The sequence below is a fragment of the Ceratosolen solmsi genome, unplaced genomic scaffold, assembly GCF_000503995.2.
Source record: "Ceratosolen solmsi marchali unplaced genomic scaffold, CerSol_1.0 scaffold70, whole genome shotgun sequence".
Lineage (NCBI taxonomy): Eukaryota > Metazoa > Arthropoda > Insecta > Hymenoptera > Agaonidae > Ceratosolen > Ceratosolen solmsi.
Genome location: NW_011948448.1, coordinates 1000962 through 1024463, shown reverse-complemented (window position 1 = coordinate 1024463; position 23502 = coordinate 1000962). Strand labels below are relative to the sequence as shown.

Genomic DNA, 23502 nt, shown 5'->3' with positions numbered 1-23502 from the left:
CTCTCTCTCTCTCTCTCTCTCTCTCTCTCTTTCTCTCTCTCGCTTAGCTGACGATCCATCATGTACATCCTCTCACTGGATGTAGAGAAGCTTAAGCTTGCCGGATGCTTTGTGGAGAGTGACCCAGTGAGCCGGGGATCAAGCGATTCGCCATGATTCCTTCTCTCCGAGATAGACGAGGGAACTTTCGAGAGCCATGAGAAGAACCAAGGGCCGATGGATATTCTCTCGGCTGGCTCTGTCTTCATTAGATTTTTCGCGATATAATGTATTAATTTATAGTACATTGAGGCAAACCGAATAGGGGAGGGGTTGGGGGGGGGAGAAAGGACTGGTTAAGTAAATAAGGCCTAGGAAGGCTCTTATTTTGTAAGTCATAGATAATTGGTGATAAAGGAAAAATTGATTTGACTTTAATGTGAGATGAGATTTATAATATGGCCGGAATGTTCTGTTAAATTGTTATAAATATTTTAGTGGTAAAGTAATACGAAGTTTATTGGAGGGAAGACATGCTAAAAAAAAATATATATATATATAATGCATTTTGCATTGCGCATAAAAGGAATCAACTACTTTATCAAAATTTACGATGGCTCGTATACACATATTATTTTTTGTTATTCACTGTTTTTATTAAAGGATATGTGAGCCTTTAAAAATTTTGTATTACCTATATAATTTGGATATTAATAATGAATTGTGACACTTCAGAATACTTCAAAAATTACAAAATTTTAAATCCTACTAAATTGATATACTTTTTAATATAAAAATGGCACTCTGTAACAAAATTTGTACCCAATTCGTCATACACATCACATAAATTCCATTATGTATTTGTTATTGTGAAAATGAAAAATAAGTACTATTACGTAAGATTAGATATGAAACTTTGGAAAATATGAGTAAACCATTCCAATCCCTTTTTCAACGTCTTGAACCTTTATACCCGAACATAAATATTCGACCAATTATTTATTAACTACTTTAAACGAAATGACAAAATCAATTAATCTTTCTATCCTTTTATTATCTTAATATTCCCATTAAATTACTATTCAATTAAGTCGGATGTTTATCTTTTTAGGTTTGCTCTCTTCTTCGTCTCCGAGATATCGCTGAAAGAAATTTCTTTACATCTACTCTATTTATTGTAAAATTAATGAGAATATAAATCATTACACGGATATGATATAAAATAACTTTTTTTTCAACATACTAAGCATGGAGGAACGAATTAATACATAAAAAAATTTTCCAAATGAGAAAGGATGAGTTATAAATTATATAAAAAACAAACAAATAAAAACAATAGAATATTTATTCATACGTTCATTAGACTTTATTAAATGTAAACAAAAAATTTTTTTTTTATGCATAAAATATTTTATTATGCCTTGTCTATTATATGTTGTTTAGTTATCTAAAGATAAGCTAAGCATATAAATAGACAATAATTGATCGGTAGTGTGGCAATTTTTTTTTTTTTTTCTTTTGTCTTTAATAATATTTATTATATAATAACTGACTATAAAATAGAATAGTTATTACTTTGCAGATTAAATAAATATAACACTGCTGATTTTTTTCTTCGCAGCATTAATTTTAAAGCTTTTTTTTCTTACTATTTGTAATATGCTAACGGTTGAAATTTGTACGATTAGATCTATTATTAAATGTGAAAGAAAAACAAATTTTTCATTCCTCGAAATCATCAAGTCTGTGTGTAATTAAATTCGCGTGTACCTTAATTAAATTAACAAATATTAAACACATTTAATTGGACAATTAGTAAAATATATCGGTATGGTTGTGTCAAGTATAAAATAGATAATTAACATTATCCATTTCGTAAATACAGAATTAATTTTTAAATAATTTTTCAGAATTTTTCAGAATTTTTCAGAATTTTTCAGAATTTTTCAGAATTTTTCTTACCATGAGAACATTGTATTTCGCATTTTATTCGATTCTTAGCATTGTATTTCGCATTGCATATGTGTTTGATATACATATTATAATGGTAATTATCTATGCAAAGATATGCAATGAATTACGAAGGTACGGAAACTATTTTTGAACAAAGTTGCGTTCCAACGTGTGAACAAGGTATTTTTAAACACTGTGTAAAACATTGATTATGTGAGTTATTTAATAGATCGTTTATACTGAGAAATCTTGTGAGAGAGAATTTATTAAATGGGATACGTGCTTGTTCTTCGATTAATAGTTATTAAATTAAATTCTTTTGGCCGGCAACAAACGATTTGTAATTGCCAATTTTAATAATAAGCCTGATTCGCGAGGCTCGTCCGATCGCCAATAGAAATTATGTCCTTAAGCTGTGACTTATTTGGCGGGCGATTCTCTTCCTGGAACATGATGCTCGAAAATCACACGTGCATATACTATTTATTTATCTTCGACTTTTTAATTGAAAGGAATTTAGTTGCCGAATACCTACGCCAGTATATACAGACTTTCATCTTTTTTGTGTATGCATGAGTGGTTGTGTGAGGACCAATGATCGGCCAAAGTGTTTCAATTGCATTAAACAAAATGTCAGACGGGTTTTGGGATTTTAAAACTTCGCACTTATAAAAAACACTTTTTATTGTATTATAACATTTTGAGTTTAGTAGTAAGGATAATTTAATAAGTGGATGGAGTATAGCGAAATTTCCAAAAACATATATAGCAATACTTGGGAAATAGTAACATCGAATTATATGTGCCGCCAGCTTCGGCCATTGAAATATACCAAATGAAAACTTAATATATTTATTTTAAATTTAAGTATTATATAATATAATTATTTTAATAATTATATTATAATTAATATAATAATATAAGTATTTTAAATTATTATAGTATTACCAATAGTAATAATGTAAATATGAAATATTCCCACAGATCTTCTCAAATCTATTTTATAAACTTTAAATTTCTTTCTTTTTTCCTTCTTTTAGAAAATATTTTGTCTAGAAAAATACGGTAGACATTTTTCTTGTATCTATTTTTAATAAATTCATATTTTATATGGCAATAAAACGCAGACAAAGTCATAACTTTATTTATGTATTCCACTGGCATGGAATTTTATATTGTATTTTTTTAATTTTTTTCACAAGTGCAAGAAGGATGGCTTTTATTTTTAAAAAAGATAGTTTTTAAAAAATTTGTCACATAAATCGTATGCAACATCATCATTAACATTTAAAAAGATAAGTTTTTATTAATTTTAACAAATATTAATAATTTAGATGTACATTATTATTATTATTATTATTATTATTATTATTATTATTATTATTACTACTATTATTACTACTACTATTATTATTACTATTATTACTATTATTATTATTATTATTATTATTATCATTATTATTATTATTATTATTATTATTATAACAGTATACAGTTATGGATACTTTAGGAATAGTTAACGAAACAATTATTTGTTTCATTTTGATGGACGTTTGAGGAAAAAGGGACAAATTTCCAGAATATCTTTTTCATCCCTAGCGTACAGATTCAAGAAATAGGAGAAAATTGTAGTCATTACATGCAAAAATGTTACATACGAATTATATCCAATGAATGGAATATAAATATCATAAATCGTTTGAACTCGTATTATCTAATTAATATTTTATGATCCGGCATACCAGATTTGCCTCGGACGTTTTTTTCCATTATACTCACTTATACTCACTAGAACAATTCGGATCTCATTGGAGCCACTCTCACTCACTAAATGCCAAGGGAAAAGTTGTAATTACCATCTTGCGATTATAGCGTTGAATTTCGCGACAGTTTCGGCAAAAGTCACCAACAAGTTTGGACATATTAGATTCAGCGACAACTCACCGACACCGGGAAGCGACTCAACTGTGTGAGTGAGTTTTTTCATCTAACCATCGTACGTGTCTCGGCAATGTCACTCATATATAATTTTTGGAAAATACGGCATTTGGAGTTATTGTTCTTTTCGTTATTCTTACAACGCTTGATAAGCTTCAATTCGATTTCATTAATCCTAGAGACTGAAGGACTCTAGAATGATTGAAAATACTAAATTCTTTTATCATTGAAACTTTATCTCTATGAAATTAATATCTCTATGAATTTTCCTAACAATTTTAACGAATTAAATATCAAATTTTTAAAAAATTTCTATACCTATGCAGCGCTTACTTTGCACATAAAATCATATAATACTTCAAGCAACAATTTTGATGTTCCGAGGTAAAAATACCTCTCGCTGACAATGATATTTTAATGTAATTTATTCGTAATATCTTTTGTAATTTGCAATGCTTTGCAATAAAAGCCGTAAGATTGCTTATCGTATAAATAATTTATATTGTAATAATACGTATGTGATATAGAACAATAGCGGACGTGATAAATTAATTTGAGCTGGCAGTTCCATAGTGATAATCGAATATGCGTAAGAATTCCATGATTTCTACGCGAATAACATAAGTTTTTCAAAATATTTCAATGCTGCAACGTCACGTCGTTAAATAAAGATGCAGAGGTGATATTGCAGCGCTCAAAATTTATCCAAAATTACCAATTGGCACGTGCTCGGGACTCTGGTGCTGCCACAGATTACCACAGACAGTTAACAAGTGCCAAAATTTCCCGCGCTTACTCGGAATTTTATTTTATAAAAGCTCGTGTGCGTTTATTTATTCGTAATGTAACATAGTGCTGCGGTTGTAATGATATTTATCGCTTGTTTTACCGTGCTGTTTGTTTGTGTTTTTTATTCGCATAAACATTTGAAGTCGGCAATTAATAAGTGAGAATACACAATACTCTTCTTTGAGGTTAAGCACTGCCGTAACAGATTCAAAACGCGATTTCAAAGATATAGATAAATTTTGTGGCATTAGTCGTTTTTGACAACTTTCATTTTGTCCAAGGAATTTTAATATTTACAAAATGCATGCTTCAATTGTAAAGTGTAGATAGTTATAGTCATTTTAATATGACATTAAATCATTGAAGGAGAATATTCTTCTTTCCAATGTCGTTCTGCTCTATGGAATTAACATTATGCATTAATTGTTGAATAATTTTTGCCATGAATATCATTTCAATATTTCTTTAAGCACGAAGCGTTAGATAAATACTATTCTATGAACACAATATCGTTATTTTAATCTTAATATTAATACTCGTCGAATATATTAAAAGTTTTTTTTTGCTTGTAGATTAGGATTAAATAATAGGCGTTTAACTGCTTTTGAGAAAGACAAATCAATAAATACAGAGGAAATGAGTGATGAGGAATTTCGTGATCCATTAGCAGCGACTAATCATTGGAATAAAACTAAAGCTAAAAGAAAATTTGTTCCAGATAAAGCAAGTGTTTTTCGTTGGAATAAGACAGCTAAAGTATCAGAAAAGATTGAAAATGATACCAAAACACCTAAGACTATCGAATCATCGATTGAGATATCCAATGATGAGTCAGAAGTAAATGTTAGCGATGATAGTGCTATTAAAGAATCACCTTGTAAAAACAATTTCATTAACAACGATTTGTCAGTTAACGATTCTAGTCTTGAACAATCGACATCGATAAATAATAGAAATTTCCAACTGGAGAAGCAAATAGATAAAGTGAAGTCATTTAAAAAGTATGAAAAAAATTATAACAATATTCCATTGCCAGCTGGTATGCCACCGATTATTGCTGGGGTTCCAGTTATGTTTCCAATTACACCTTACAAGAGTCAAATATCGGTAATGAATGCGGTATGTATTTAAACAAATTTGAAGATACATTTATGTATGAAATCCACCTAACAATTATTGATTATTACATTATTAATTCATCGTATAGTGGACAAGATAAATATCAATATGTTGAAAATCGTATTTTATTAAGAATCATTATAATTTTCAAAGTGTTACATTTAAATTTATCTCTTAATATTTCTTTATCATTATTTATGCGAGCAATTGTGAGACTAGAAACTACACTGATTAACGCATCTCAAGTATTTTGGTTCGTGGAGTAGTTGCAATAATAATGTTTAATCTAATATTAAATATTGATATTACGGTTGGAAATAGTTACTTAATTACAATTCTTTCCGCAGGTTATTAAAGGATGTAAGAACAATGAAAATTGTTTATTAGAAAGTCCAACTGGTAGTGGTAAAACATTGGCTTTGTTGTGTGCTGCTCTGGCTTGGCAGGCACATTTTGTTAGTAAGTATTATGTCATTTTCTTAATGTTTATTCACTATGTAAGAAAAATTTGCAAAATAGCTTTTAACGTTTGTTTAATATGTTTTATAAATAGTGCGTGTAAAGTTTGAAAAATTTTATTATCTTATTTAATCATTTATATTACAATTGTGGTATTATAAAGCAACGAAACTAGCATTTGAAATAAATAAAAATTTATTTACAACAGAATTATTATACTTAAAATTACTGATAATTCATGTGTTTTATTATTGAAAATAGCATTAATAACCAATACTTATGAAAATATTTTAATAATATTAATATGCATAATTCAATTGTATATATACCACTTATCTTTTATGCACAAATGCACAATAAATACAAAACGCGTGTTAAAAACTTAATATATGATCTCTCTTAATCATTACTATTCAAAAAATTTTAGTAGGGTTATAATTACCCTTTGCTCGTATTTGTTTGCTTATGCAAATAAAGAGTTATAAGAAAACATTATGGCTAATCATTGTAACAAACGGGTTAACGACAATAATTTTGTCACCGAGATAGCATTAAAAACTTATTAAAACTTGAGCTCAGCATTTTAAACTCCTATATTCCATAAACGAGAGACAATAGCAATGCAAAGGAGCTGACGTTAATCGTTACGCACACATACAGGCGCGCGCACACACACACAGAGAGAGAGAGAGACAGACACATACAAAGCATATTCCACATTTAGATTTGTTGACTCACGGACTCTCGAGCACACGCACACAAGGCACACAAAGTGCCGTAGTCTCGCGTGTCTCGAACGTAAAAGGCTAAAAGTACGTGCATCGCGGTCTCATTTATAATAGCTAATTAAGCGAATCGAAAGTCGGCGAGTGTCTCGTTTCGCGAGCGCGATTGTGTCTCGTGACGAGTGGCCGTTAACGTTGCCTGTCAGCGACTCGGTTGCTCATTTTGCCTCTCTCGCGCTTCATTCCTCTATCTTTCTCTCATTCGTACTTACGGCTGCGCACATGCGTCAACTGCCAAAATTAAAAAGCCACAGGACGGACTCTCTACGCCGTTCGCGAGACTCGTGGATTAATCCGACAATGATTATGTACTTTTTTTTTATACCAAAGTACGTAATTGAGTAGTCGTTTGGCGTTGGATAAATTGGTTCATGTAAGCATCTGTTGAGTTAAACAAAGTCCCGTTCGCCCATTTGCCCATAGGGATATATCTAATTTGTTCACTTGTGGTGACAGGTTGTTCCAACAGAATATGATGACTTTGAACAGTGACAGCCATTTCTTGTAGTTATGCATTATCTCGTTAAACCGACATTTAAAATCACTATACCCAATGATTTAATACAGATGCTATCGCTACGTAGCCGAGATCTTCTTAAATTATTCGTACTTTTATAAGTAATTAGAGATTTCTCAAACGTGTTAATAATGTAAAGACATAAATTTTTCAGTAAACGGAGGTGATAGATAATATATTTCACTGAAAAATTGTAATTTTATTTACATACACAAGTGATATTTAATGTGAAAATAATTTTTATGTTGGTTATCGATTAAAAGTTGCCTAACAATAATAATGTCTCTTACAATCAGTTCAACAATAAAATGTAATTAATAATATTATAATTGTAAAAAGTATATTTGAATTCGATAATATCTTATCGATGAATCATTTCCATCAGCTTCCATGTATTATTATGTACGCGATATATTTAAAAGGCAATATGATTTTTCTTAATAAATTCGATTTAAGTCTCTAAATATTTAACACTCGCGCGAAACGTAAAACATTGATTGTTTAATTATATTTTATTTAATTTATATTTAATAGTAAATTTATTTGGTCAAGCAGATTATGTACTTATAATGATACAGCAAATATTGTCCGAAGATAATATTTTTCCGGCTAAAGCGTGACCACGCGTGACCCAATTATCTTCATGATTATACATACTTTCGCATAAATTGGAGAAGAAGCAAGTGTAGTCGTCTTAAATATTCGTAAAAGATCTCTGTATCATTACCATCCGAAGCTTGAGTACATCGAGCTTTAATATTCGACACCCCCCCTCCCTTTTTAGTGGGATCAGTTGCGTCATGTAGAATGTGCCGAGTGAGGAGAATGGGCAGAGAGGCATCTACAGGTCAAATCCGTCGCTGCCGCAATCGCGTCCTCGCCATTGCCGGACAATTATCCCGTGTAGAAGAGGAGCGTTGATCGGGTGTCTCCCCTCGCCATCGCCGCGAATAATTTTCGAAATAGACTCTTAGGGTGAGGAGAGCGTAGGTGGTAAGGGTCGGGGCTGGTGACGCCCTGCGAAGTCCGCACGACGAACCCCCGGGTGTCTTATCCAGAGCATTAATCGGTTGAAACGAGCTGTGGTGCGTTCGTTTAATGCTGTCCATGCTGGACAGTCATAAGGCACGCGTCCTCGCGTTTCTTTCTATTTTTTTTTTTTTTTTTTTGTTTTGTTTGTTTCGTTCGCCCCGTTGCTTCGATATCTCCAATAAAGTACCTCTCTATACCATCCCGATGAATCATTCGGGTCGGGTGGCGGAGGGGGGGGGGGGGGGTGTTCGTCGTGACACGTTCTCGACGTCTCCCAATTTCGACGCGATGATATCGAGGTTTGTAAGTTATGTGGTCCATGTGGTCGGGAAACAAGGATTTGGTCATCTCGATCAAGGAAAATTTACTGGATTTGACGAAATATTAATGGCTGGTCGATCGAATAATTCTCGCGCTTCTTTTACTCGAGACAAATTCGATTTTTGAAAAACGAGTCACATTCGTTTAACAATCAAGCGCCTTTCAGATGCGTATTTTCTAGCATTTCTCTTTCATAGAATTTACTCTTAGCAATAATTCATCATCAATATACATACATAAACGATAAGCAGCGTATTATCGCACTATCAGGCACTTATTTGATAAGAATAATATAAGTTACTGTTCTGCTGTTGTGCTTTTAGCAATTAACAAATTGTATTAAATTATCGGTCAAATAATATGCCGCCAAACTTCATAATGAATATTGTCAAATAAGAGACGTAAACAAAAAGTAAGTGACTTCAATGTAATTAATTGAAAGAATCTCGGTATAATTTAAATAAATATTTGTCATGGGAATTAAATTTGTTTGTGAAATTAAAGTTAAAGTTTGAAATATATTCCATAATTTGGAATACATAATTTTTAAATAAATAAATACTTTCTGCTCTTTCGGTTCATTATGTATTTAAATGTAACTTTACATTTATAAATTTTATTCAAAAGTTGAAATTAAGGTACACGACATAGACTTGATTTTATATTTAAACACAATGCCCAAAATTTTACATTTTAATCCGTAGACGATCAGCATGTAAAGTGATTAATTTATCAAGGGAGCATTGTACTACGGAAAATACATGTTCCGTCATAATTATTAATAATATTCGCTATTTTAGGGTTAAAGTATCGTCGAAATTAATTATCGATATCGATAAAGATATCGATATTAGTTATTCGGTTATATTAACAATGTTCTATTCCTTATGAGCCCGTATTGCCATTGAACAAGTGGTGCATAGTTACGAGCAGAAATAAATAAATTCGACGTGGACGGATATAGTTTAGTGCATAGTATAATGTAGAAATCGTCGATTACCAACGAAGGCAATTCGTAAAGTCACATGGTCGTGGAGATTGGAGGTTGGAGGTTGGATTCGACGCAGACGGCGCATCCCGTCGACCTTTTAACTAGAGAAAGTAGAGTCGGTGCGTGGCAGCGTCATTCGGGCGTTTCGATTTTTCACGGACGACTCGCGCGACTGTCCCGCAGCCGTAATCGCGTGCGCACTTGGGGATTCCCGAGCACAAATTAAACGGGTGCTCGGCGCCGTAACGTCGGATTCGCGTGTGCGGCCTCGACGACGACGTTGGATTCGGTTCTCGGGATGGGACGCGACGCAACCCCACGGCCCCAACGGCTGCAACGATCTTCCGCGCCTAAAGCGCGCTCCTCCTGTCCTGGCATTATTTATGAAGCGTGCGGCGGTTGTCTCTCTCTCTCTCTCTCTCTCTCTCTCTCTCTCTCTCTCTCTCTATCTATCTATCTATCTATCTATCTATCTATCTATCTCTCGCACACACACGCGCGCGCTCTAACGGTGGCCAGGCGAGTCTCTCCCAATAAGCAAACTTCATTTTTCTGAGTTAGCAATTTTTTGTTTTTGCGCAGTCGCTTTGAGTGCGTCGCCACGATGAAACTCGTGACGTCTTGGACGTACTCTCGTTTAATCCGTCAGGGTGCTAAAGTGGCTTCTTCTAGTGCTCAACTAAATTCTTCTACACACAAGAATCTAGATTCATATTACGTTCCATTATACAATTTCTTTAATTTTAACGCCTTCCTTAAATGTCTTTTAATATCAATAGGGATACACTTTTACTTAATTTTAATACACAAGTGGATGTTGCCGTCCACGAGAGATTTTACTTTCGATACGTAATAATGATTAACAATAATTACGTATCAAATATATATATATATATATATATATATATATATATATGTATAAATAAGCTTAAATTTTTCTTTCTTCACATGGTTCGTTGACAAGTGTTTCGTTTATTATATATTTGAAATTAAATAATGTTACCTTCTAAATAAATTGGATTAAATTTTGTTCATATTTCAAGTGGCTAATCCATCAAGCGACAATGCATTTTTATTGCTATAATGTATAATTATAATATTAAATATTAAGTATTCTTTATAATTTATGATTGACATGAATTCCTTATAAATAATTTATTTTTATTCAATGAAAATTATATATGTATATACAAATCACTGTATATATTTTATAATAATTAATTATAATTGAGAAATATTTTAAACGTAGAAATATTGTTGATTATCGTAAGTCTCACAAATATTATTGCATAAAAACGTACATTTTGTTTAATTACATGAATTTTTTCTTTAATATTTATAATTAAGAATCTTAAAGAATAAATATTCTATGGAATATTTACATTTATATCAATAATGATGTCAAATCTTCATTATTATTAATTATTATTTACATATTACCAGTCCCTACAATCATTAGTTTTTCATTTATTAATGAAATTTTATCGAAATTGTTCAATAAATTAAATGAATTAAATAGAGTTAAAAAATAGCCTTAATTTTCTTCACGAATTTGCACACTTGAAATTATAAAAAATAGTTCATAGTCTTGCGCAAATTAAAAGAGAATCTTTGCATGAAATACTTGAGTAGAGTATTTCAGCATGAGAAGATTTCCTTTTATTTCTTATTTATGTCATCGGTAAGTGTGGGCGCATAAAAATTTACCACATAAGGGGAATTAAAATAAACGTAGAGCTTTGACAATTGCCGTAAGAAAGGCGGCGATAAGACGCGCATACATTTTATCCAAAGTAATAGTTTATAATCGGTAATCGAAAACTTTCCGTACTCTTTTTGATAAAAGTTGCGATACCTTAGACTCGATCAAAGCACCTACGTATTAAATATCCCGCACTTCATTCTCCACTTTGCTTGAAAATGGGTATCTCATGATTAATAGTCATTATCTATTTGTCGTCCTCGTCATCGTCGTTATTATATAAGTATGAATATAACAATTGCAAATTTGTTCATTAAAACAAAGATAAATTTTACGCATATCTTCCACTTCTCTCTCTCTCTCTCTCTCTCTCTCTCTCTCTCTCTCTCTCCCTCTCTCTCTCTCTCTTCATTACTCTTCCATTTCGTTGGATCAGCCATCGGCGGCCACTGTATATTTAAACGTATTATGCACACGACTGCCGGTGCGGAATCTCCAGGATGCAATTATGCGGTGGAAAATCGGGGAGTAAAAGGCACTCAAAAGCAAGAGAGTCGACGGATATCGGGGCACGCAATCGCCCCCTCTTCCGCGTGCGCGTAATTTATATTTTAAAGCCGCCGTCACGCGCGTCCTTTTAATTCGATGAATCTGAGAAATGCGGGATGGTGATATTAGCGTCACCGAGCTTACAGTTACACCGGCGACCAATGCCATTTCCGGCTGTTATCTGCATGCGACAATGACACGATGTTGCGACACAACTTATATCTTGGCGACTTTTCCCTTTAACCCGAGGTTCTCTTCGTCACGGACGCGGGCGACAATTGGCCATCGTCTAGGCCGAATATGCTCGATTACTATCGCAATGATTTGTACTTTGTATGCACTAGATTATGATTCATTAGAACAGCATGTGGTCTATATGTTCATTGTAGTCCCGATTTAATTGATAATTTCATTGTTTTTATGAATTGCCGTAGTTATCGAGCCCAAGCGAAGAATGTTCAATTATAATAATTACCCAGTGATATGCATTTTTGATAATTAACGTGCAAGCTCACGCAAAGAGAGCGTGGCGAAAATTTAGAAGAATATATGTTATCGCAGAGCTTACACAGTTCACGAGTCGTTTAAGCATGGCATTAAAAAGTAACAGACTTATTAAAAGTTTTAAAATATTTTAATCACGTAAAAATTTTAGTCATTTACGTATGAAGATAGTCTAGTTTTAGTTTTATTTGTTTATTTTTATTTATTTATTTATTTTTTTTGTTTAAATGTTATAATTTATTTTTTATTTCTAAACAAGTGTTTAAAGTCGATTGCCTAGTTGGTAAACACACAGGCACACACGCGCACGCACACGCACGCACGCACACACACACACACACACACACACACACACATTTACGTGTTAATGTCAATAATGCAGACACGTGTGCTTACATTGGCTTTAAATATACACTTCTAAACTTTAAATGTATTTAAGGGAAACTGAAGATTCACATTAATATTATCCTCATTATATTAAATTATTTCCTGTATAATCTTGTCAAATAAGTGTAGAACCTGCCAATCCAAATGCATTATCGTGTATATGACGAAGATCGTATTGAAAAAATTACTTAATTATCAAGGACTTTGAAATATTATAAATGCGCCGAGAACAACGTGTAAAAATATAAAAATCTAAAAAATCTTAATTCATGGATGTCCGAAGTTAGGTAGACGTTTATTTCTAAAAAAGCACTTGAAAACAAAACTTTTTATAGTTTTGTTATACTTCTAATAAATATTGCATTGTATTCGATGGCCAGTCAAATCTTGAATATCTTTAAATAAATAAAAAATAAAGGAAATTATACTTGAATTACACGAATTCACTAAAGTTAATTATTATTAGCGAGAAATCTGTAATTCCAATTCGTATATCTGAGATTATTACAGCTGATGAACGATGTTGGATGTTATCTTAAACGCTTGACTTTATTGGCTTAATATTTAGCTAAAACTTATTTACCACTTATACGCCTCATTTTGTGTTAAAAATCAAAGATAATATATTAAATGTTCATTATAGCTCAATGAGCATGCGTTTTGAAGGTCAGCGAAGCCTAATTAACAGCCTACATTAATTAAGCGACACTTTCATGAATTCGCTGGCCCCCTAGAATCCTATATTTTTTAATTCTGAAAAACTTGGCTCTTGATCGTAATCCAAACTTCTAGCTCCTTAAGTACGATCTTTAGTATTGTCTCATTCAGCAAACGGTTACATAATCGCGTCGCGATGAGCTGTCGCACTTGATCCCGGATTCGCGAACCCCCGCGAGAAGATAAAGTTACTTTGTCTCCTTGGAAATTGTCGGATGTGTAAAGAGCGGGCGGGTGCGCGCGGAGTAAAAGAAAAAGATAGAGAGAGAGATATATATATAGAGAGAGAGAGAGAGAGTGTGTGTGTGTGTGTGTGTGTGTGTGTGTGAGGGGGATGAGGAGGGGGGTATATAAGGCCAGTTTGCGAGACTTCTCGTCGGTTCTCGCGGCGAGCGATGTGAGATCGGTTGGACCCGCATGCAAACCGTATTGTCCCAAGGCCGCGTTAGTGTGTGCGTGCACTTACGTATGTGCGTACGCGCGGCAGCCCTAATGTCGGCGAGGATAAAAGCAAGACACGGCTTTTGTCCTTATGCTTCTCTCTTAAAGGAAAGGGCGGGGAAGGGGGTGAGGGAGCTGGAGGAGTAGGAGGAGGAAGAGCAGAAGGAGGAAGAGGAGGAGGAGTAGCAGGCGATTGCCGCGACTCTGCGGGTAGCCGACAACGCGCATTTCTTCTCGCTCGCTCGCTCTTTCTTTTCCTCGAGCAAACACGTACGCGTACACGCGTGGCTACTCTATTTCTCTTTCTCTCTCTCTCTCTCTCTCTCTCTCTCTCTCTCTTGCTCCTTCATCCCTATACTTTTCTCCTGGACCCTCGGTCCTCCGCCTCTTGCTTCAACTGCGTCTTCGTTGTCGTCTTCCAAGGAGTGAGCCTCTCTCTTTCTTCTTTACGCAGTCCTTCGAGCGGCGCATAAGATCTCGAGTGCGCGTTTTCAGATTTGAGATTTGACAAAAAATAAAAATGGTTCTGACTGTGTCGTGCCGACGCTGCGACTATCCAAATACACCGCGAAGAGTAGAGAGAGAGAGAGAGAGAGAGAGAGAGAGTGAGAGAACAGAGTCGTGTTTAAAAATGCATTTGATAAATATAAGGAAATCTTGAGTGCGTTATAAAGTGATTGTCATTTGATAATTATCGCCACTTGTGGGTGGAGAAGTCTTTTGTGGTGTCTCCGAAATATCTATTCAAATATTCGTTTCAAATCGTCAAAGTTATGTGGGTTCATTTATTACATTTGCGCTGCAGGGTTCATTGGATCAAACTTTCACAAAGGCGTAGGAAAGAAAGAAATGTAAAAGACATTGGTATATTTTTACTATATTTAGATGTCTAGAAGATTGAATCGAGCATTCAAATAGCATTAATTTAATTTTTTTACTCAATTCAATTTGCATAATACCTCGTACATAACAAAACTTATTTCCATAATTCTATTATTTATATTTTATGCATAATAACGATGCTTTACGATCTTTCAACTTTCTTCAATGTCTCGCATATCCTTCTTGTCGCAGCCAGCGTATAATAAATATCAATAAAACGTACAACAAAATTATATCCAGAATGCACATTACAGTAATTTTTGCGATACTTTCTAATCAAACGTGTTATACCTCTTGATTATCCATTCTTACTAACAATGTATGCATATAGTGAACAATTATGTTGAAAGTATAAAATTTAAAATAATTCTAAATATAAATATAAGAATACGATTATAAGATGGAAATTAAAAATACAGGACATCTTGTTGCTTATTTTCTATTATTTTTTCCTTAGGTACGAGAAAAATTGGTCAAATAATTTACATGAATTTTCAGGAACTGAAATTAAAGCATTTTTTCTTGTTTTGTCTTTATTTCTTTCAAACATCAAAGTTTGCTTTAACCCGTAATCCACAGAAAATTCACAGAAAATCCACAGAAAAAACGACAAATAGTGGAGCGATGCTAATGTTGAATTAGAATGAAAGGAATAAAGGGTATGATGCCGAAGAAATACGAAATACGAAACAAGAACTGTGAGCAATGAGATGAGAATAATCGTGATTCATTATGCGCTAGTTGGGAAGGTAAATGCGCACAATACGGAAGGCGAGTCTACTCGTCCCGAGTTCGATTCCCTTGTGGCGACGTCCTCGAGAGTAAGCCAACGACAGCTTATCGACTGAGGCACTCTCAGAGTTATTAATTTCCCGGCATATCCACCTAATTGCCCCCTATTGGCCTTTAATGCTATCGGTATCTGTATCGCGCAAGATGAGCTTTCGCGTAGCCAAGAGTACGCGACAACTTTCTTGCGCGCACAACGATAAAACGCGCCGATCAACTCGCTTATTCGATTTGCTATTACGATCGTCAATCTTAATGACACTCCTTGATCTCACCTTATTCCAAATATGTTCTTCTCGTCAATTTAGAAGCAAAAACAAAAAGACTATGTCGTTATAGATCGAAGAAGGCTGTTTACGATCTCCGATACGTCGATTATTCGATATTATGCAAATAGGAAACGGGCAATTTCGTTAAAACGTAAAGTAAATGCGAGGGCAAACAGTATCTTTCAGTAAGTTACATAAGGATATATTGTTATAATTATTTAGTGGTGGTGAGAGAGATTAACGAATGGTCGTAAAAAGGCTCGATGTTTATTTTCATCGTTTAATTGTCAAGACAGCCGGTACAGGAGTGTCAATCGCGGCCGTCGGGACGGCATTTTAAAAATGCCAAGCTAAAAGTGACGATCGAATTATTGGCTCGAGCGAGGCCGCTCGTACTTTCCGTCCGTCCGTCCGTCCGTCCGTCCGTCCGCGAAAGCGAAGAAGGAAAAAGGAAGAAATAATTAAGTGAATCGCGTTGCAATAAGCTCTAGGGTAAAGCAAAGTCGGGTGAGGTGCACACGCGCGCTCACCCACCCACCCACCCTCCCACCCACACACACAAACACACAAGCACACACACACACACACACACACACACACACATATATATATATATATATATATATATATATATATATGCGCGCGCGTCGGCGGTGACGACGGCGACGACAACTACGGTGGCACAATATGTAATTCCGCGCTCTCCTCGCCGATAATTATTATGGCTTTCGAGCTCGCTGCGCTATCCGCGACGTCGACCTTCTGTCCCACGTTCTTTTGTCCCCCGGCCACGCGATCCCGCGATAAAACTACTTGCCGAATTTATATTCGTGCGCGAGAAAACTGAATTGTCGATGGATACGTGCTCGCTCCTCTTCCGCCCCTTAATTTACGACTACTAGAGCCGAGCTCGCGGCGCCTTTTCTCCGAGGGACCTCGCGTTTCGCAGGCATACGTAAGGCTCGAGTTGGTAGATTTGAAATCCGATTGAGCCCTAATGTATCGAGGCTTAAGCTAAATATTAAAATTTTATTCGGATTATCATAATCTGCCGAGGTATATTTATCGGCGAACGCTTATTCGATTGGATAACGAGCGTTATGCTATTTTCGAGCCTCACCACTCACGAAGCCTATTTCCCTTATATTTGGTCATTTCAATTATTGAAATACGTTGGAATTTTAATTCACTCATTAAATGTTAACAAAGTAAAGTATTTATTGGCGTTGCGGAGAAGCCCTTCGACCAATTCGCTCAATTTAAATGCGAACTTTTTAATACTTTGTTTCCTCCCGGTAGAGTTTACGAACGGTAAAAGGTACTTTGAAGTGAATATGATGGAAGTAAATTTTCACAATTATAAATGAAGATCGGAGAATATTTTTTAACCTTGTTTTTTGTTTTCTTTTGCATACGAACGTATATATTCTATACGTTCTCGACGCTTCCTTTTCTCTTTCCCGAAAATACTTCCATTACATCCATCCTTTTATTAATACTTTCTTCCGGCCGTTTTTCTGACAATCTTGCCCTTTCCGCCTGAACATTGAACAATATTGAGTATACGTCTGTTTTAAACACGAATCGGATATTATTTTTCAAACGTTAAATTTATTGTTGTGCAGAGGAGTCTTTCTTTTAGTTTCTATTTTATTTTCAATTATTCTTTAGAGAACTTTGAGAATTATATAAATGAATGATCGTTTTTTTTTTTTTGTTTTTTTCTTGTTGTTCGTTTTATTTAATCACAATTCTTTGTTTAATTTGAACAAAAACATTTAAAAGCCTTTTTATACACCGTACAGATAATAAATAATTAGTTGGCGAAAAATTCTAAGGAAAAATAAAACGAAAAAAAGGGACATAATAAGTTAACACTTTTGTGAGAGTAAGGAAATGAATTCTCACTTTCTAATATGAAAATGGAAAAATGCATATAAAGTTTATACATTTTCATAATAATGTACTAACTACATTTACCAGTAGTACTAATTAAGGAATGTATGGATTTAAAATTATTACGGTCGTCTAAGCCTAATTTAAAAATAATAACCATTTATTAGAGAATTAATGAAGAAGTCGTAAGTAGAGTTTCCGCGATCGTGTAAGGGCATTATAGGAAAATATTAAAAATGCTAATATAATGAATTTTTGTATGGTATATATATATATATATATATATATACTTTATTCTTATTATTACGCGAGCATTCAATTATTGAATTTTTTTTTTTTTTTTTTTTTTTTTTTTTTTTTTTTTATACAAAATTATTATTGTAAACGCTTTTTAATTTTTCGTTCTTCTTTATTTTTTATTTTTTATTATTTTTCTTTCAGTCTGTAATAATTTTGCAATAAATATCTATTATTTCTTTAAGAAGTGCAGCGTTACTTGTAATAGAGAGTCACTCTCAAGTAATCGATAACTAATCATCATAATTAAAAGTATTAATTCGTAATTAGAGTTTAAAGACTATGTTTATAGCATTTATGAAGCTTATGAGAAGTTGATCGACTAACTTTGTAATATTATCTAGTCGACGTAATTATTAAGTCTATTATTGTTGTTGTTGCTGCTGTTGTTTTATTACTTTTTTTTTTATTATTTTAATTAAAAAGACGATATTTATTTAATGTGCAGAAGTATTTCCGAATAGTTTACATTAATCCATCACTTTCTAATGGAATCTACATAAATATATTATATTTATCCGTCGAATGTTGGGAGCGCAAAACGCAAAACGAACGTTGCATTCCCTTGGTTCAATCTTCGACAAAGAAATGGTAGAAATTCAAATTTAAGGTGAGTTTATTTTATCGACGTGCCACAATCGCAACACCAGTGCACAATTTAAATCTACGCTTGTAATAGCATTGCGCAAATTGGAAAAATACGAAGAGTCCCCGGTCCCGCCCCTTTCTCGAAAGATCGGCCGCGATACTCTCGCGCACGTCCCCCAGCCAAATGAAAATAATTCCTGCGCCGTTCCTGGACCCGTTACGTAAGTGGAGACGTATCCGTTGAAGTGGAGGAGAATGGGAATCGATCGATCGATCGATAATGGGATGCAGTCATCGTGGTGCCGCGACCCGCGAGCGCAACTCCAGCGGGAACGGTGGGTGCTCGGTGAGCGGCGGTAAGGGGAGGCGATAGGGTGTGTGTGTGTGTGTGCGTGCGTGCGCGCGCTTGCGTGCGTGTCGGTCTAGCGGCGCGGTGGCGGAGGGTGGTTGAGCGGCAGGGGTGGGGCGGGGAGGAGGAGAGTCAGGGAGGGCTGAGAAAAAGGAGAACGCCAAGGAGTATGAGAATCGCGTCGAAGGAGGAACAATAGGAATGAATTAGGATGAGTAAGAAAAAGCGTCGTGCGCTTGTGCGGAGAAATTTTCGAGAATTACGTCGGTCTTATTAGGAAAAAGTTAATTGGCTACGATAATGAACTGGTGAACGGTTTCGTCAAGTCTCGTCAATGCAATTAACAGAATCGTATAAGATGATGCTACGACTTGCGCGTTTAAATTGTGTTTCTTCGCGGTGGGCCTTTATTTTGTACTCGATCGGCTCTTTTTTTTAGTCGACAGGCGTACTTATTTAGTCGCTAGTTGCAAACTATGTTTATTGATAACGATAGCCGTTCAATCGCGGCACGTTAAAATTTCACGCTGTCTAATGCCAATAATTTAATTATAAACAAGAAATGACGTATAAGTATTTGATAATTCAGCAACTTCATACGCCAACATCGTCTATTATAAGACTGAATTTGCATTATCTATAGTCTACCCCGGCAATTGAATAAATAATAAGATATGCCCTATTACATTCCTCATTAACCTCTGTTAATGTTAAATATAGCTCAATCAACGGATCTATCAAGTTCTCGATAGATCGCATTACTTTTTCCATTTTTTGCATAATTGTTGAGTGCGCAGCAATCACTCGTTACATTTGCTCTCGTGCGTCTTAGGTTTTTCCCTAAGTGCCCACGGGATTATTTCTTCTTTTTACGCAATAAAGTAACTTGACGCCATGTAATTATTGTTTTCCACGGAGAAAATTTACTGCCGAGCCGTACGCTTAAAAGGTTAGTCATGCTGCATCCTTTGTTTATATACTCGTGGAGTACTCGATGATGAAAAAAATACCCCATAAGCTACAAACAAACTGCGCGGACGAAAAAAGCATAATTGTAAAAACAGAAGATGGAGAGAGAGACAGAGATAGAGGAAAGTCATAGGCTGGTCCCGGATGAACTCAGCTGTGGAAGAGAAGATAAGGGGACCCTCCAAAGTCGGGCGCCAGCGTTTCGCCTCGGACTCTCGACTCTCTCGGGTGGTCCACGGCCTTCTCTCTCTCTCTCTTTCTCTCTCTCTCTCTCTCTCTCTCTCTCTCTCTGTCTCTCTGTCTCTCTGTCTCTCACTCCCTGCGGTTTTCCTTTTATGTGCTCTATCTCGTTCGCCATTCCCCTTGTCTCCTTGTCTCCTTATTCTTGACTGGCTTGCTTCTGCTTTTTAGCCTTGTTTCCTAATTCCCTTTTCTTTCTCCTTTTCCATAAGCTTTCACGTGTAATACGAGCGTATACGTGTATTTGCTTTGAATTGGAAATTGTGCCTCCCTTTATATTTATGTCTTCTTTCCTGCGCCATGGATTTTGATGAGGTACGCGCGATATATTTTTCATGTTTTGCAATTTAATTAAAGGATTTTTCTTTATTTAACCAATAGCGAGTTTTACATTATTAAAAAGTGCATCCTAATGTCGAAGTCGGTACTACATAGATTAAAATAAATTAATCGATGTTTTATTTTTTCCTCTTATCATGTACCATATTTTAATGGAGTAGATAAAAACTTGAGTATTCTTAAAATTAAAATAAATTATTAATAAAGTAAGTTGATGAAATGCATCGACTCACTGAAATTGCAATATCAAATAATATAACCGTCTTAATTGTTAATATATATATGCTTGGATGACAATTTCTCTATAATATAATAATATCTGATCGATAGTTGACTGATTGAATAGAAAATTTGAAATAATATAAATTGTTGACATTTTTGTGCAAATTTTAATAATTTATTTATCCGAAAAATCACATAATCACATAATTTCTATCTGTTAGACGCGTTTTTATCACGACAGTGACACAACAGTTGCGTTTAATTTTTTCATAAAATAAGACAATGGAGTTGTGGATTATAACGACATGTGTGGCAAAGTAACAAACCATCAAATTGTTAAAACTAAAAACTCGCTCGTTGGCGGCTTTATTTCCCTGATTTTTCATACTAATGATAAAATATTGGGAAAGCGATTATTGAGAAAAACGAGCACCCCTATCAAATTGCATGTGCAAATTGCTTGAGAATAGGAAAAGCCGTTGCATTCATGTGCGAGCTCCTTGCTTCGTAGAAGCTGCGTCGACTAGCAGGACAGTCGTCAGGATTCGTTCCAACGAAGGTCAACCGAGTCACGCACGAGATCTTCCGAGAAGGACTGAGCGATTATCCGAGTTAACTTACATAATTTGCGCTGCTGGCTGCGATTTTCTACAGCACCGAAGGCGAATGCACATGGCAGTGATAATTAAAAATGCGATGCTCAACGCTCATTGTGTCATTTATTTGTGGATTATATTGATTATATAAAAAAAAAGTGTCTATTTTACAAATGTATTCAAATTTAAAATTGCCCATTAAAGAAATATATTTCATGTCCAAGTATCGATCAGTTACTATAGATAAATGATAAATATAAATCTTTAGTCGTAGGGATAAATCGTCTTCGAAAAGCTTTTTCTTAGATAGTTTTATATTATTATATATAATATGTTAAATAATATTGATATTATGTTATGCTATAAAAACAGAAAATAATGCGATCGATAAGATACTGGGTGAACAAGAAATAGCAACGATTATACTTATAGTTGTTTTACATTAGTTTAAACTATAATAACTTTATTATTATATTAATTTATATTTATTCCATTAGATTGTAAGCTGTTTATTATAAAATATAATTGAATATATTTCCCAAGCACTTATTTTTAAGACATAGTAATACAAAAATGAAATATTTTACGATTTCAATTACGTAAACACCTGATAGATTTTTTTTTTCCGTTACGAACAAATAATTTATTCGTTATAAGTTTTCCATATATGAGAATGATATACAGAGGAAAGCACGCGCGAGAGAGAGAGAGAGAGAGAGAGAGAGAGAGAGAGAGAGAGAGAGAGGTGGAGCGAGAAAAAAGAGTAAAATATAAGAGCCAAGCACACACAAGAAAGCAAAAGGTAATATAGAGAAATAAAAGTGGACGGGGAGGGGGAGGCGCTACTGCTCTTTCGATTCCAGGACTCGTGCAAGATCCTCGATACGTATGGAACAACGCGAGAACGCGTTCCATGGATTCTGTGCAACGGCTTGGTTTGGAGTGCCGTCTTTAATGTGGGACGTAGCATACGAGAGAAAGGGTGGAGAAAAGAGTGGAAGAAGAAATATATTCTTGAATAGTTTAACTATCGATTGAATCTAAATAAAAACTGCCACTTTTTGGTGTATTGTATAAGCGAATATAATGTTTCTTATAAATGGCGTGCAAAATTATGTACAACATATTTCTAATATTTTAAAGCCCAAGTGAGAGGAGGGAAATGGTTGGTACATGGGACTACATAATGATCGGTAATATCAAAGCATTTTGCCTCGAAATTGTCATTTTTCCATATTATCCGAGGGCGATGCCGTAAACAATGAATTTTACCCAACAAGTAAATACGTATTTCCTTCGCTAACAGCGCAGGTCGTAAAAGCCATCATAATAAATAGGAAAATTATAAATAATGTTTTAATGGACGTTCAGGCTATAGATTGCCGTTAAGATTCGCGCTTTACGCGATCATTCGTTAAATTCCTAAGCTTATACAAGATAAAATTTTGGACGATTCGTTCGCATGTCATACGAAAGCATCACGAAATGAAAATATGTCTAAATTAAAATTTGGATTTTTTATTTCAGATGAGAATTCAGGGCTCCCAATAATTTGTAAATTTTGATTCCAGCGTACCCTCGATGTTCTCACTGCAAATCTTGCCATTCTCTCGCTCCTTAATAATAATAAGGGCATTTTCACAGCTTCCTAACCATTCATGCAAATGTCACTTAAAATTCTCAACAAATAAGCAATGACAATTTTCTTTTTTGACACCTCGACATGGGCGAGCCCCGCAAGAGTTCGCTGCTCCAACTGTGCAAATAACACTGACAGTCCAGCATGAAAATAGCCTGGGTAATGAAAATGGTAGATGTAGATAGTGTTCGCGAGCTCGAAGATACGTTTCTTCAAAAAGTCTGGCAAACAGTCAATCGGAAGA

At 34.5% G+C, this 23502-nt stretch overlaps 1 protein-coding gene across 1 annotated transcript in view; it reads left to right on the top strand.

Moving 5' to 3' along the window:
* The first annotated feature begins 4639 nt into the window (after positions 1–4639).
* The window catches only part of LOC105366379 (Fanconi anemia group J protein homolog), a 114972-nt gene continuing 96109 nt past the window's right edge, over positions 4640–23502 (top strand). Inside the window, exons 1-4 of the mRNA XM_011504801.1 lie at positions 4640–4816; positions 5232–5778; positions 6126–6237; positions 21535–21735. Of these exons, the coding sequence (XP_011503103.1) occupies positions 4737–4816; positions 5232–5778; positions 6126–6237; positions 21535–21735 (940 nt within the window). The 5' untranslated portion in view covers positions 4640–4736. The remainder of the gene's footprint in view (positions 4817–5231; positions 5779–6125; positions 6238–21534; positions 21736–23502) is intronic.